At 37.1% G+C, this 15,304-nt stretch overlaps 2 protein-coding genes across 6 annotated transcripts; both read left to right on the forward strand.

Annotated features, from left to right (window-relative positions):
* The first annotated feature begins 273 nt into the window (after positions 1–273).
* Positions 274–7,186, forward strand: LOC111782171 (uncharacterized). Of its 4 annotated transcripts, XM_023662987.2 has the most exons (11): positions 274–582; positions 1,333–1,534; positions 1,777–1,940; positions 2,023–2,168; positions 2,853–2,915; positions 2,993–3,085; positions 4,634–4,795; positions 5,095–5,186; positions 6,007–6,170; positions 6,280–6,577; positions 6,724–7,186. In XM_023662987.2, coding segments are annotated over exons 1-11 (1,485 nt in total). In that variant the 5' UTR covers positions 274–482; the 3' UTR covers positions 6,725–7,186. The 4 variants fall into 4 exon arrangements, with proteins under 4 accessions (XP_023518755.2, XP_086976467.1, XP_023518753.2 ...); XM_087120341.1 differs by having other exon boundaries at positions 6,280–7,186; XM_023662985.2 differs by having other exon boundaries at positions 6,283–7,186.
* Positions 7,187–8,173: 987 nt separating this feature from the next.
* On the forward strand, positions 8,174–14,924 carry BPM4 (BTB-POZ and MATH domain 4). Of its 2 annotated transcripts, none has more exons than XM_023662047.2 (4): positions 8,174–8,830; positions 12,576–12,921; positions 13,037–13,316; positions 14,393–14,924. In XM_023662047.2, the coding sequence occupies exons 1-4, from the start codon at positions 8,445–8,447 to the stop codon at positions 14,665–14,667; spliced, it is 1,287 nt and encodes a 428-aa protein (XP_023517815.1). In that variant the 5' UTR covers positions 8,174–8,444; the 3' UTR covers positions 14,668–14,924. The 2 variants fall into 2 exon arrangements, with proteins under 2 accessions (XP_023517815.1, XP_023517816.1); XM_023662048.2 differs by lacking the exon at positions 14,393–14,924 and adding an exon at positions 13,547–13,754.
* Positions 14,925–15,304: the final 380 nt, after the last annotated feature.

The raw sequence follows: 15,304 nt of genomic DNA on the forward strand, positions 1-15,304 counted from the left end.
TCAAATATTCTTAATTTTCAACTCTATTTTTGAGTTGACAAGGTTGACCCAACAAAAAAATGTCAACCTACCAATGGACTCGAAATTTTCGATTATTTAAAAATTTAATCTAACCCAAATTAAAATATAATCTAACATGAATTGGGTTGAATGGTTTGAATGATCAGGTTCTCAAATCATATGAACGCTCGTAAATAATAAACGGGAAAATAAAAAATAAATAAAAAGGGAAATAAATAGGTTGGCGGGAATGTACAAGGAGGAAAGGAAAATGCGCACAGAATTCAAAAGCGTACGGAGGCCCAGGCCCAAACACGCACGAACTCCCTCCGCTTGGGCGAAGCGCGGCTGCTTGGCGCGGACGCCATCGGAGCTCTCGAAGACGCCCACATGACAAACCACGGAAGATGAAATTTCAAAGAAATTCAAATCCATAGACTGCCACAGTCTATTCGCAAGTTCAGCCAATTCCCCTAGCGATTATGGCCGCTTCTTCCTCCGTTTCCATGACCCTTCTTCTTCTTTTTGTCTACTTCTCGTTTCTCCTTCTCGGCCATGCCGCTCATGACTCCGCCTTCAAGAGTATCTCTCTTATCCCTCTTAGTTTCAATGTTCGTTTTATTATTTTTCAACTTCCTTACGAGATTTTGATGTTTATGGCTGGTTTTCTAGTTGTGGGGGAGGGTATTTCGCTTGTGCTTGTTGGTAATGCTTGATTTTGCGATTGGTTTGCTTTTTTATCCTTCTGGTGGCTTTCTCTTTGAGTTGGGATTTTGAATTGATGCCGGATTTGGGTTTGGTGTTTTTAGTGATTTGAATGTGGATTAGGGTTTGTATTTGCAGTTCGATTCCTTAATTTTTTTTTTTTTTCTTGTTTTGATTGAGTCGATTCGATTGTTGGTTGTAACTTGTTGGCAGTTCTTTTAGAGACTAAAGATCGAGGGAAAACAAAGAATTAGTTGTTAGGGTCTATAAGTATGTCAATTGTACGTTATTTTCATCAATGTGCCGTGGTTTAATCATCGAGACGTCTCTTTCTATGGTAATTTTTCAAAGTGCAGCGAGTGTATTATGTAATTTCACTTAAAAAATGACATGTATGCGAAGTGGGGATTGTCCATATAATGACAATATTTCCTCTAATTGTTATTTCGTGCAAATCGTATCTATTATGTGTTTGCTGATTTAAGGTTCTGATTTGTTATGAAATGGTTTGTGTAGTACAGTTTGATTAATGAAAATCTTGTGCGATAAACATATTGGGTTTATGGCCTTTTGTTGCACTTCTTTAGTTAACGTCAATGGATGTAATGTCCATGTTTCACTGGATAGGTATTGACCTCGGGCACCCAGCTGAAGATGTCTTTCCATCTTCACTTTCTGGAGCCAGTGATATGCAATGTGATCGTGTTCGGATTTCTGGTCTTTCGAGATTAAAACTTGGAAGTTTTGCCAGTGCTTTTCGAGTCACTGTAGTTCCATCTGTTGTTATTCCTGAAAGACAACATTCAAAAATTCAGGTTTGTTTTCACTGGTAAGTGGAGCATAGTCTGATATTCACTACTCACTAGCTTCTTCTGAACCAAAGAATACATGAGTTTGGATGCTTCTTACAGTTTTCACTGTCCATGAGCGAGTCTCACGGGATATGTTTCAAAGTCTTTTTAAAACATTGAGTACTAATGCAACTACTAGTGAAAAAGTGAAATCTTTTTCTTGTATGCAAACGCTGCTCCAAGACAACACTTCTAATACTTTTCTTGCTAAACCATGCAGGAACAATTCACTTGGATTGTGTCAGTGTGGAGATGATGAGTGGAAAACGTTTCAAAAGGGAGTATGGAGCTCTACCATGTCTCCATATGAAATCAGATATGTTGACGTTAAAGTTCTTAATGTCTCGCCTCTAAGTGGTCCTGTCACAATTGCGATTGAAGAAGGTGTTTGTCACATTGGCTTTTGATCCTCCTCAGTCTTAAGTTAGTCTAGTTTTGTGTTAATTTGTTTTCCAACTTCTTGCAGAGTTTCAACAGTGGCGTCTTCTGTGTCTAGCATTCGGATTTATGTTGCTTCTTCTTGCTCCTGTTATCAGCAGCTGGGTTCCTTTTTACTACAGTAGTTCGATGGCCATTGGAATCTTCCTTGTTGTCTTGATTATTCTTTTTCAGGTACTAAAGATTAACAATCATTTTTAAACTCCTAGTATATGCAGGTGGTTTGTTTTAGTGTTTTGTTGTATATTAATTTTTTTAATGGGAATTTTAGGTAGGGGTAGTGCAAAAAGTAATTGTTTGGCTTTAGAGAAAGATACATTTTTAGTCCCTGAGGTTTGGATTTGGTTGTATTTGAGTCCATGAGTTTTCAAACTCAACAAGTATACCTGTGAGTTTTAGGTTTGGTCGTATGTGCATGTGTGTGCTTGTTTTCTAAATGAATTCTTAATTCTGCCTCTGCAGTTAGTTTCCTCTTTATGTGAATTTACAAATTGAATGCACTTATACTTGATTAACCATTCAAATTTAATTTATTCATTTCTATATACTCCTTACCTTATGTAATATAATTACGAAGTTTAATATTTGGTTGAGGAATTTTAAGACATGGTTGAGATTTATTTTTCAAAGCTAACTGCACACAAGTAGTAAATACATTAGGAAGAGAGTGGACAATTTCACCCTACAAGATTTGGATAATGCAAAGTTCACAAGCAAGTATTCATAGATTATAATGATGAAAAGTCTGGGGTCATTCCATATGTTTGTCGATTTGATGGTTGATGAACCCTTCATGCTTGTATCTTATTTAGAAGCTTATATTACTTTCTTCCACTCGCTGGTTTGTTAATTTTGTAGGGAATGAAGTTGTTGCCAACTGGAAGGAAGAATGTCTTTTATCTAGCTGTATATGGATCGGTGGTGAGTATGGCATTAAAATTTTGTCCCCTTACTTCAATTAAAGCATTTCTTAAAAGTTGTCTCGTTGTTTTTTCCAGCTTGGAGCAGGATCCTATCTTGCTCACCACTTTGCAATGTTTGTAAATTCGATTCTTCTCAGTTTTGGACTGAAAGAAGAGATGCATAATCCTGTAAGTCTAAGCTCCTCTTGCTTTTACTTTTTATTACATTTCAAGTGAGATTCTTAACTTTACCTTGTAGAGAGTATGCTTGGAGTTCCGTTCATCATATCTATATGCTTTTTGTTTTCTTTTCTTTTAAGCTATCATACTTACTATTATTTCTCTATTATGATCTTGTAGTGTTTGAAACCTTGAATGTATTATATAGCAAAAAAGGCATGTGGGACTTGTCTTGGTTCTCATTTTTAGAGGGATCATATATTCATTTCAATAGAGGAAAAAGAATTGACAGACATTATTTCTATCCAATCATATGCATGAACTAGAAAAAAAATGGATCTGGGGTTAAAACGAATGAGCTCCCTTTTGGTCAAAGCATTATTTCACTGAGATAAAATTTCCTGGATCTTGTATGTATGGCCTCACTGGTTGCAGTGAAAGGAAGCTTCTTGGGGAAGACTTCTGTTCATTCTTATTGGAAGGAGCCTTTGCATCTAGGGATAGATGAATTTCCTTTCCAAGGTTATTTTGTATGATTTTGATGCTTCTGTTTCTCCTTTGGGGAATTTCTCCCGTCAAGAGTAGGATGTTAGATATAAGATTGGTCGTGAATGCCGTCTCCAATGACATGGATGTCCTGGCCGTTGCAAGGAGTTTGGCCCCTGGCGCGTCCTCAGTGACACAATCGCGCTTTCGAAGGCAGCGGACTAGCGATTGTGCGGCACTCACTTTCCAGCGACAAGTGAGCTTAAGCCAATTTGTTCTTGCGTCGCCTACGGCCAAGCGACGTATGATCGAGCCTCTAGCCTCGGTTTTAAAAGAAGGTTTTAGAAAACGAGGAGAGAGAGAGATTTTAGAAGGAGAGATTTTGGAAAGAGACGTTATATAAGCAAGCAAGAGAAAGATAACAACGGCTTAGCATATATAATCTTGGGTAGGGAGAAATTGACAACTAGTCATATCCTCCTATAGTACATTCTGAGCCATTTTAAGTCTGGCAGGCCTAGACATGATATTTTTGAGGCGTCATACGCCCTAGAATTACAAAAGGAAAAACACTAGAATGAAAAGACATGACAAGGGTTGGCTTGTCATGGGCATGCGGCCATGGGCAACATGCCCTGGACGAGCATGACTGTGACACTCAGCATCATTTTAGAAGTTGAGGGTGATATCATTTATTTCTAGTTTTTCCTCAGTTTTACTCTCCTTGTGTTTGAATGTGATTCAAATGGCAATTTCTCAAGCATCTTGTTTTATTTTGTTCAGTTTTTCAGATCCTTGGTTGGGTTGCTTTATTTATCCTTTGTCCTTTAGTGTTCTTGTGTGTAGTATGTATCCTTTGAGCATTAGTCTCTTTTCATTTTATTAATAAAAAGTTTTGTTTCTGGTTTAAAAAAATGAAAAGAAAAAAGGAATGAGATGCGGCAACACACAAAAGAATGAAAACGTTTCATTAAATCCATGATCAGCGACCATGATTCCAATCACAGTTTTTTTTTTTCTTTCTATAGATGTATGCGCTAATTCTTGATCCTTCTTTCTCATATTCTTAAGGTTGCCATCTTTTTACTTCTGGGGATCGTTCTTTCTGGAGCTGCATTGGGGTACTGGATCGTCAGGAAGTTTGTGATCTCAGAGGATGGAGATGTTGATGGTGGTGTGGCTCAGTTTGTAAAATGGGCGATGCGTATTATCGGAGCCACATCTATCTTTCAGGTGTGTCACGCTTTTCTTTTTCCCCCCCCTTTTTTGATAAGATGCTTTTGTGTCTTTGGATGTGTGCCATTTTAAACTTTGAATTAAGTAGTTTGCTTTCATTAAATTATTGAGAAGTTGAGTTTTGGTGTACACTTTCCAAATATTTTGTTATGATTGTAGTTCTTTTTATCAGTTCCAGTTGGTGTAACTTCTACGATTCTCGAGTCACTTATCTGCAGTTTAAGTAATTAAATATTATGTATCTTGAATCTTGAAATTAATAGTCGAAGTGCTTCTGTGGTTCATTTATTTTACAGAGTTCTCCTGATGCTCCCTTAGCACTTGGTGCCTTTGTTTGTTGTTGGGCGGCCTGCTATCTTATCTCATCTCTGAAGCAGAGTTATACAATGTAAGTCATTTCCTGAAGTGCTGTAGTCTGGTGTGAGTTCAATATAACTTGCCTTTCTACTTCCTTAACATGTTTGAAGCAAATATTTTTCAATCAAAAGCTGTATTATTTTTCTGCAACAATAGTAGTAAGTTTTGAACTCTTCTGCATCTATAACAATTAAAAGCTTTCAGCGGCGTTATTCGTAAGTCATTTTCTGAATTGATGTGATTCGGTGCGAGTTCAATATTACTTGCCTTCTGTACTTCCTCGACTTGTTTAAAGCAAATATTTTTCAATTAAAGAAGTATTCTTTTTCACCAACAATATTAGTATTTTTCTACTCTGCTGCATCTATGACGATTAAACGCGTTCACTTGTTTAAATGTTGGAAATGGATATTTGATAAGGGGATTTTCACCTTCATCTTGGAAAATGCATATAAGACCCGTTTTAAGTAGTCTGGGAATCTTTTTTCAACCTAAATGTCATGCAAAACAAGTATGTTTGATGGATCTTGGGAACATTTCATCTCCTTTTGTGCCTTTTATCTTTTCAATAACAGTGGCTTCTTATTACTTCCCTAAAGAACAGGCTAAGTGAGTTCTGCTTTAGTCTAGTAGCTATTGGCAAAGGCTTCGGTAACTCATCTATTTGTACCAATGGTACTGTTTTCCTTATTTATTCATACTCTTGTATTAGTTGCCCTTGTCTGGTTCCCTTCTACCCAGCCTCTAGGTTGTTCTTTCTTTTGTGTGTGTTATGAAATATGGTGTCTGATATTATATAAAATCTACCGATCAGGCCATCAGACCACCTAAATTTCTTTCATGTTTGGTAGGAATCGATCATATTCTGAATCTGGCGGCCCTTGGCAAAGGCAGAATAATCAAATTATTGGAAACCGGACTCGTCCTGAATTCCTCAGCCGATCAAGCCCTCAAGACAGGAGATGGAGAGTTTCTGATAGCCACAGACCAGGATGGTCGAATTCGCCTGTTCAGGGTGCTGTTTGCTTTCATCGCCTTGTCTGTTTTCGTACATACAAGTCTTTCATACTCCCAATTGAGGTTCTGCCTCTTACCATTTTCATTGTTTGACGTGTTAATTGCAGCAGGTTTAATTTCACCATCCTCTGGAATGCAAAATCAGGACTACTACTCAACGTTCCACAAGACCCGCAACCGAAAGAAGTTCACGAAGAAAGCGTGGGACGATTTCACTAGAGATTCAACCCGACACGCGTTGGCAGAGTGGGCATCGACCCCTGAATTCACGGATTGGATCATGGAGCATGCGGATAGAATCCAACTGCTCCCAAGTGAGAGTTCAGATGAAACTGTTGACAGTGAATCTCATTCAACCAACGAGAATGTTGTTGGTAGTGGCAGTAGGTTAAGCTTCTTAAACTGGTATGACTAGGTATCTGTATCTGTATCTGTATCTGCTAACATAGATAAAGGATAGGATCTAGATTAGGTTCTTTCGAAATTTGATTCGTTTGTTGAGATGGGCGAATTTTCCGAACCCAAGACTAACAGCTAGAGGTGTCTCATAGATGAGAAGTCGACTTGACCCAACGCGCCATCAGTGTATGTGACTTGTAGCGTGTCTTGTCGAACAATTTATTTGTCTCAAGTTCTTTGAATTGGACATGACATGCAATTGCGTCGATCCAAGATGCAACCACAGCTGAACGTGTTCGGGATGATCCATGATTCCACGCAGTCTACAACTCTGGCTCGACGAGGGAAGGAGAAGCTCATTCGACGCCTCGACATAACTGATGATATTACATTTTTTTAGGCATGGAGGTTGAAGTTACATACATTCCAAGCTGAGTTTCGTTAGTGTCTGAATATATGGCGACGGATGATGCGTCTCCTCTAATGCCTTTAGGATAGTTGTCATTTCCAAGATATTCAAATTGTTATCTTTGTCTTTGTTCTCTTTTAATATCTTATTTTGTTGAGACATTTGAAATTTTTATGGGAATGTAAATTTATGAAACTTGGAATATATATGGTTGAAAAGAAAGAAATATGAAACCGATGACATAAACTTCAAAATGTTATCTCGTAAATTATGGGTAATACTATATATATACTCGTCTCTTTTTTTCAATTTTTTAATTTCATCGTCTCTTTTTTTCAATTTTTTAATTTCAATATTACTCAAAAGTGTTAGGTATAACACAAGAACTAAATTAATCTGGACTATCTAACTCAAACCATAAATGTTGAGTCTAACAGGGTTTATCAGGGTTTATATTCACTCGAAAACTTGAACTACCTAACCTGGGTACAAATGTTGAGTCTAACAGGGATTATATTCACTCGAAAACCTGAACTACCTAACTTGGGTTGGATTTTTTTTGGTTAATTAAAAAAAAAACAGGGTTTATATGCACGAAAACCTGAACTACCCAACCTGGGTTAGATTTTTTTTTGTTAATTAAAAAAAAAAACAAAAAATTTAGGTTACCCAACAAATTTAAATGGTGATGGTTTGATATTTTAGTTTTTATGAAATTTTAGTTATTAATGTAACATGTACGGCATCAACTAGACAACCTTATAAAAAATTCAAAAAATATAGAATTAATACTTTATTTAAAAAATATCTTTTAAATTTTCCAAAGGTTTCAAAAATACCCTAAAGTTTTCAAAAGTTTAAATTTTAAAAAATTCTTTTAAACTTTATTAAAAACTTCAAAAGCTGGTACATGTTTCAAAAATATTCATGAATTTTTTAAAATAATATTAAAAAGTTTGGAGATAATCAATGAAACATCGATAGACAGTTTTCATCTATATATTAACGAAAATAAATTTTAAATTTTTTTTTTCGAAGGTAAATAATATTAATACTATTGCATGACCATTTTTTAAAATTTAAAGTATTAGTAAAAGTATTTATAATACCTTTTATAAAAATTTAGAATTTTTTTTATTAATTTCTGAAAAGAAATTAAAATGATATATTTATATAGCAAGGGATTGATTGAAATTGCTTTTCCGTTTCCCAGAAAGAGAGAGATAGTGAAGATTGAAAGCGAAGCGATCAGTCATTTTCGACGGAATCAAAATCCTTCTCTCCCAAATCTCCCATTTCAGTTTGTTCTTCAAAATCTCCGGCGGAAGCTTCACAACTCCATTCCCTTTTGCCCCATGCAGCCTTCAGATTTTCCCCTTTTCAGGTTCGTCCTCTGATTCTTCACCTAGGGTTTTAATTCCACCTTGAATCCCATGAGCATCTCTTTTCCGCTGCCATAACAAGATGCACTCGCCCAACAAGAGCCCTTTAGCTTCTCCGACCAGCTCCCGTTCTGTTACTGAGACTGTTAATGGCTCCCATAACTTTGTGATCAAGGGTTATTCTCTCGCCAAGGGGATCGGCGTGGGAAAGCATATTGCCAGCGAGAATTTTACCGTCGGAGGTTATCAGTGGGCCATATACTTCTATCCTGACGGCAAGAATCCTGAGGATAATTCGGCTTATGTGTCAGTGTTTATTGCCTTGGCGAGCGAGGGCACTGATGTGCGTGCCTTGTTTGAACTGACTTTGGTGGACCAGAGTGGTGATGGTAAGCACAAGGTGCATAGTCATTTCGATCGCTCCCTCGAGAGTGGGCCTTATACGCTCAAGTACAGAGGTAGCATGTGGTAAGACTTCTCTTTGTCAATGCTTGAATTGTTTTCCTTTTTGTTTCCTGCGAATGAATTTAGAACCATGGCTGCCGGTTAGTCGCACGATGTTAGTGCAGTTTTCATTCTTTTTTATATCTTTAGGGGATGATTAACAAGTAGGAAATGGGTGTTTTAGATTTTCAGATTGGGAGTATATGGGTAATGATTTTCCCCCTCTTTTATCTCAATATTGATAGCTAAGTGAAGCAATGAGGCTTTTCAACAATTATGATTATTATGTCACATACAGATGTTGTCAAATCTCAATGATGAACTGGATAATTGATGGACCCATGGGATGTGCCTTGTTGCATACCCTGCAGTCTATGTGGTAAAGTACCTATCAAATCACAAAACTATGTTTTTCTTACAAGAAAGAAAGAATTCATTTAACTGATGAAAAGAAACAAATGCTCAAAGATACAATCTCAGTGAGAAAAATAACAAGCAAACTACGGAGGAGATATAAGGAGTTACCAATTCATACAAATGTCTAATAAAGAAAAGTAAAAAAAAATGGTATAGGAAGAGAACACCATTGTGATCCTTTTCATTTAGCTGCCACAAGCCGATTAAATCAATAATTTTACTTGTTTTAAAAACTCATTCGATTGCATTCCATCCAAGTTTCATAATTAATGGCTTTAACTGCATTTACTCGTAACAAATTATCTCTTGGAGGTAAGGAAGATCCAAGAACGGGAAGAATATTGCTCTTAGAGCTATTTGAGAATACCTATCCAAAATAAAAAATCCTTATCTATTGCTTTGGATGAAGGTCGGAATAAACCCTGTGCTGTCTTGTCAGTCTTAACTTTAATTCAGGGCTTGATCAAGTTGCTGTTACTCAAGTTCTTTTTGTGATTTCTTCAATACCTCCACATCAATTATGAATGAATTGAAGTATTTCTTTTGACCAAAGGTTTCTGTCATTTAGTTGTTATCATGATTGGCTAGATTAGTGTGGTGGAGCTGATTCATTCTAAAGGTTCTTTGGAAGTGGTTTGGTAAGTAGTATTAGTTGCAGCAATTGATCCTTTCGGGAGGGTTGGTGGCTCTTTGGTGAAGGGTGGGGGTTGGTCGATCTTTGTATGCTTCACAGGGGTATTCAGAGATGAGGGAGACAAAAGTAAAACCAGCCAATATTGCCCCCTCCTGACAGGATAAGAAGTCTACTTCTTCCTCCTTTATTGCCTAGTTCTGATGGCCTCATGCCACGAAACGTTAGGTTTCTGTGCCTCAATTATTTAGCTAACGAAGCCACATTCTGATGTCTCATGTTCCAATCCCCAAACCCTGAACTCCAATGGCCATGAGACCACTGCCTACTTAACTTATTGAGACCCTTCCCCCCATCACCTTTCCCAAAAGAAATCCCATCAGGAAGCCTGATTCTTATGTCGTAGGTTGTGAGTAGGGGGATTATTGCCTTTTTACTTCACCTGATCGATGTGTGGCTTCATTATTCAAAGTTACATGTAGGACCGAAAGCCCAACAATTTTAGGGTTTCATCTAGGGCTAGTCAAATGCTTTTAAAAGACTTCTTATTCTTTGTATTTTTTAAAACTTAATTTTAATAAGAAAAATCATTTTGCTGTGAGCATCACATCCCCATTTCAAATTCTTGCTTTAAGAATTACATACTCAGAACATTCGAGTTTGGTTGATCCATCGACTTGTGGTGTGCTCTAATCCTAGGCAAGGAACTAGTTTTTCAATCTTGGATAGTTGGTTCTCATGATAATTCACAACTATTCTTCCCCCTGGGGTTAAAACCAAAATGATTTGTAGTTTTTGGTGGTAAGTTAACAGTCCTAGTCACTCTTGGGTGTTTGCTTCTATTCATCAATGGATTCACATCAGTTTTTCCAAAGATCTTCCTCGTGCATTTTAAGGCCCTAATGATGTGTTCTTTTCAAGTAATTGTCGCATCTTCAAGGACAAGGCTATAGATTTTGACTCATTTTTAGATCATTTAACTTACATTGCTCTATCTTGGTGTAAATTCTCCCCTTATTTTGGCGATTATAGTCTTACATCTCTTATAGCCCAATGGAAATTTCTTTTGTAATTCCTTTCGCATGGTTTGCCTTGTTTTTTTAATTTCATCTCATCAATGCGAAATCCATGTTTTTTTTTAAAGTAAACATTTGCGCATTTTGACCACATCCTTCGGAAATATTCTTTCTCCCAAAAAATTGGAAGCTGGCACTTGGGGTTGCCTTGGCTCTTAAGTTCACAGGCTACAATGGATAAGGCCCTTGTCCCCCGTTGTGATTGAGGTAGATTTTTTCGGTGACTCAGATTCTTATCAATGTGGTGTATTTGGTCAAAGAGAGGAAAATTTTTACAGGTGTAGAGGGGTCTTGGGATGTGGAGTTTGCCTTATTTCAATGCCTCTTTGTGGGCGTTTCTGACTTGTTATTTTTGTAATATTTCTTTTTCTAGTTAACAACTTGAGTTCCCTACTACTAGCTTGTTGTCGTCTTATTCATTTGGTGGCTTGTTTATTTGTCTAGCTTAGTTTTTGTTGGTGTTCTTTCAAACTCAAAATAAAAATGGGCTTCCTATTAGCTATTTTAAAGAATTGGAAGCATTTGATATATATGTGTGCAGGTTAGATATTGGTGGTTTGTTGGAAGAAAGTAATTCTGTGGTTTCTCCATATTGGATTCCGCCAGAATTGATTAACCACCCTTTTATCTGGTTATTTTCTTTTCTAAAGTTGTGGACCAAGTTTTCCCCCCTTCCTATTTAAAGAGTATTGGCTTTTCTAAAGGATTTTTATTATTTGTTGACTGGGGTGTAAGGGCGTTGGGATGGGTCTGTTTTTGGTCATAATCAATGCCAGAATGACCTATTATTTTAAAAAAAAAAAAAACTGGAAAAAAGATGTTGAAATTAATTCTTATGAAAATCAAGATGTTGAAATTAATTTTTATGAAAATCAAAAAACTGGAAGTACTCTGGAAGTGAGATGGCTGACTGGATTCTATTATGCTTGACAAGTCTTTGACATTTGTTCAAATATGCATCCAAATTGTTCAACAACAATATGATAAGCTTTTATTGTGCTTAATAAGTATCCCATCCATGTCCAACAAGTGTCGTAGTGCTTGATTAGTGTTTGGACTTTATACACGTTTGGTCTGTGCTTCATAGTTTTATTGGTTATTCACGAACTCTGACATCTTTAACCTATGAGGCTACCAAATGACTAAGTGATTCTTGGACATTTTTGCTCTCATTGCCGCCTAATATTATGGTGACTGGTGACAAGTTGATTGTATGGGTGGTGAATTCTAGCATATGAATTGCAACTAGCTTTTTTGTTTTCATATTCCAGCCCTTGAGCATCTTAAAAGAAAGTGGCTTGACTAGTATTTTAATTTTCTCCATGTACAACTTGACTTGAATAGGATCTGTTTTATGGGTCTTACACTGTTTCCTGAGTTGTAAAGTCTTTAATCTTCTACATAAGCTTCTTCTTCACTTGTCTCTTGGTAACCCTCTTCTTGCTATTGATTTGTGATAACATGCATGACCTTTATAGCCTGAAGTCTGAAATCAAATTTTGAGGTGGCATAAATACATTAAAGATTTTGTGTTTGTGTCAGGCTTTTCACTTTTTCCTTTCATTCAGTGGAATTGTATGCAAGCTTGTTCTATGGTTTATGTAGTATTAATTATAAATTAATGTATTTTTTGCTTTGGTTTTAGGGGCTACAAGCGCTTCTTCAGAAGGACTTCACTTGAAACATCGGTTTTCCTGAAGGATGATTGCTTGAAAATAAATTGCACTGTTGGTGTTGTTGTGTCTGGAATAGACAGCTCAAGACTACACTCCATTCATGTCCCTGAATCTGATATTGGAGATCATTTTGGCACATTGCTGGAAAATGAGGAGGGTTCAGATGTCACCTTCAATGTCTCTGGGGAAAAGTTTTGTGCTCACAAGCTAGTATTGGCTGCTCGTTCTCCTGTTTTCGAGAATGATTTTGTCAACATGATGGAAGAGGACAATGATGAAATTCTTATAACAGAAATGGAACCTAGGGTCTTTAAGGTGGATTCTCTAAAGAACTAGTACTTCATAACTTCCAATATTTAATCTGCTTGACTTGTAGTACGTCCAATGTGCTTCCCATCTGCTGACAGTTTCTTGCATTTCGTCTAAGCAGGCTTTGCTGCATTTCATTTATAGGGATACTCTCCCAGAAGATGACGAATTCTTGGAAGCAAGCTCATCTTCAGTTCCGTCCCTATCTGATTCATTGCCTGCAAAATTGTTGGCTGCTGCTGATAAATATGATTTGCCGAGACTTAGATTGATGTGTGAATCTGTACTCTGCAAGGACATATCCGTGAACTCTGTATCCCATATTCTGGCCCTTGCTGACCTCTATCATGCTGCTGATTTGAAGTCTGTTTGCCTAAAATTTACTGCAGAAAATCTAGTCGGTATGTTTTTTTTAGTTGGTTTTCATTGTAGAATTACCATTCTCTGGATAGAAATTTCAGCAGCTATTCATATTCTATATCATGGAGTAGAATTATAACATTGTTCTTTCCGGTAATCTTCCTTACATTTGACATGCCTAATATACATGTATGTTCAGGTGATATGGTTGAAATTTCTGTATGTCAGCATTTGTCTCTATGAACTAGTGTGCTGAATATTTGTCTTTTAGGTGACATGGGCGACATTTTACGTCTCTAATTCCAGGATTGTGCCAGTGTGCTCAGCTGTTTTATCTTTGTCACATCTTACAATCAGTTGAAGACACTTGTGATTGTTGGTGTGCATCTTCTTGAATAAAATACTACAGATGGTTGCTTGATGAATGAAACCACAGTTGTTTTTGTTTGTGTTTTTCTACTTTCTAGAACTCGCTAATATTATAGGATTTGAACTGATGATTGGATTTTATAATGCAGTGTTGTCCGCCTAAATTTTTGCCTTTTATGTAAGGAAATCACTGGTTACTACTGGATTTTTGCTTTATAATTGGACTAAGAATCTCAAGAAATTAGGATCTTTTTTCTTTTTCCTTGCTAAGACTTAGATTTGTGGATAAACTATTTTCCAATAGCAAATATTATAGGCTCCCAGTCCATTATACATACTCCCGGAGGAAAAATTGCAAACATAATCAATGGGGTAGTCACATGGCTATCATATAATTAGTGACTTTATGTAGATAGGGCCATCAGGCTGGTGCGCAATGTGTGGTCTGGGATGCTTACTATGAACTCTGTTAGACTGTTATCATAATTAGGGAACATCCAAAGACATGGCAGTTTTTGGCAAAGGCGGGTGCGCAATGTGTGGTCGGGGAGAGTTCTTGGGCTTCTCGAACGCGGGATAGGGCTGTAATCTGTTCTTCTTTCAATTAAGATAGTAGATACCGTTATGGCTGTGCTCTTTTCATACTACATGCCCATGATATGCATTGTTTGGAGATATTTTTTTTTTCTTTCTTGTATGTCTACAACTTCTCTTTTTCCATTTCTCATTGTCCAAAGGTTTAATGCAGCCGTAATGCAATCTGATGGGTTTGAGTTTCTCAAAGAAAACTGCCCGCTGCTGCAGTCAGAGCTTTTGAAGACTGTTGCCGGGTGCGAGGATGAGGAGCTTAGCGGAGGAGGAAAGAGTCGAAGCGTGTGGGCGCAATTCTCCGACGGCGGGGATACAAATGACAGGAGCGTGAGGCAACAGACATGGGAAAATGGAGAAAGGAGTCGAAGCCTGTGGGTGCAGCATTCTGACGGTGGCGACGCCTGCATCCGGAGTCCAAGGCGAGAAGGCTAACGCATAATCGGTAACTTACTATCGTGGTCTGTATAATAACATTTTATGAAATGATCTCCAGAACTACTGAGTAAAAGAGAAGATGTGTAGCCATAGAGAATGTAAAGGGAAATCATCATTGCTCTTGTTGACCTGTTGTATGTTGAATCAGAAGATTGGCATTTGTGCTTTTGACTACATTGGTTTAGCAAGATGTCATAATCTTTGTAATGGAATGTTTGCCTTGACTGAATAAAGCTTTCTTATTCAGAACAAAATTCTTGTTGTTGTGAAATCTACACCTTTTTTGTTTTATTGTCATGTTGTGAAGTTGTAGATATGACGTTTACGCTATGACGTTGTGAGAACGATGTTAATCGATGTTAATTTATTTTAGAAGGCTTTTTCGAGAAACTTTAGCTTAAATGTGTCGATTCATAAAATGCATGTCTGTATTATATCTTGAATTTGCAGGACTAAGCAAGAGAGAGACAATATTTCGCATGAAGATGTTGTTGATGATATGACGATGAGTAAAGAAAGTGTGCAAGTATATGTTGCTTCTTGTCTACGAGAGAAGATGTTAAGAAAGTGAAAGAGAGGGTGAAAGAAACGTTATTGACCACTAACTACTCGCTCTTTGGTTGCTCGGGCTCCA

Source organism: Cucurbita pepo, chromosome 19 (genome assembly GCF_057944985.1).
Source record: "Cucurbita pepo subsp. pepo isolate OVF chromosome 19, ASM5794498v1, whole genome shotgun sequence".
Taxonomy (NCBI): Eukaryota; Viridiplantae; Streptophyta; class Magnoliopsida; order Cucurbitales; family Cucurbitaceae; genus Cucurbita; species Cucurbita pepo.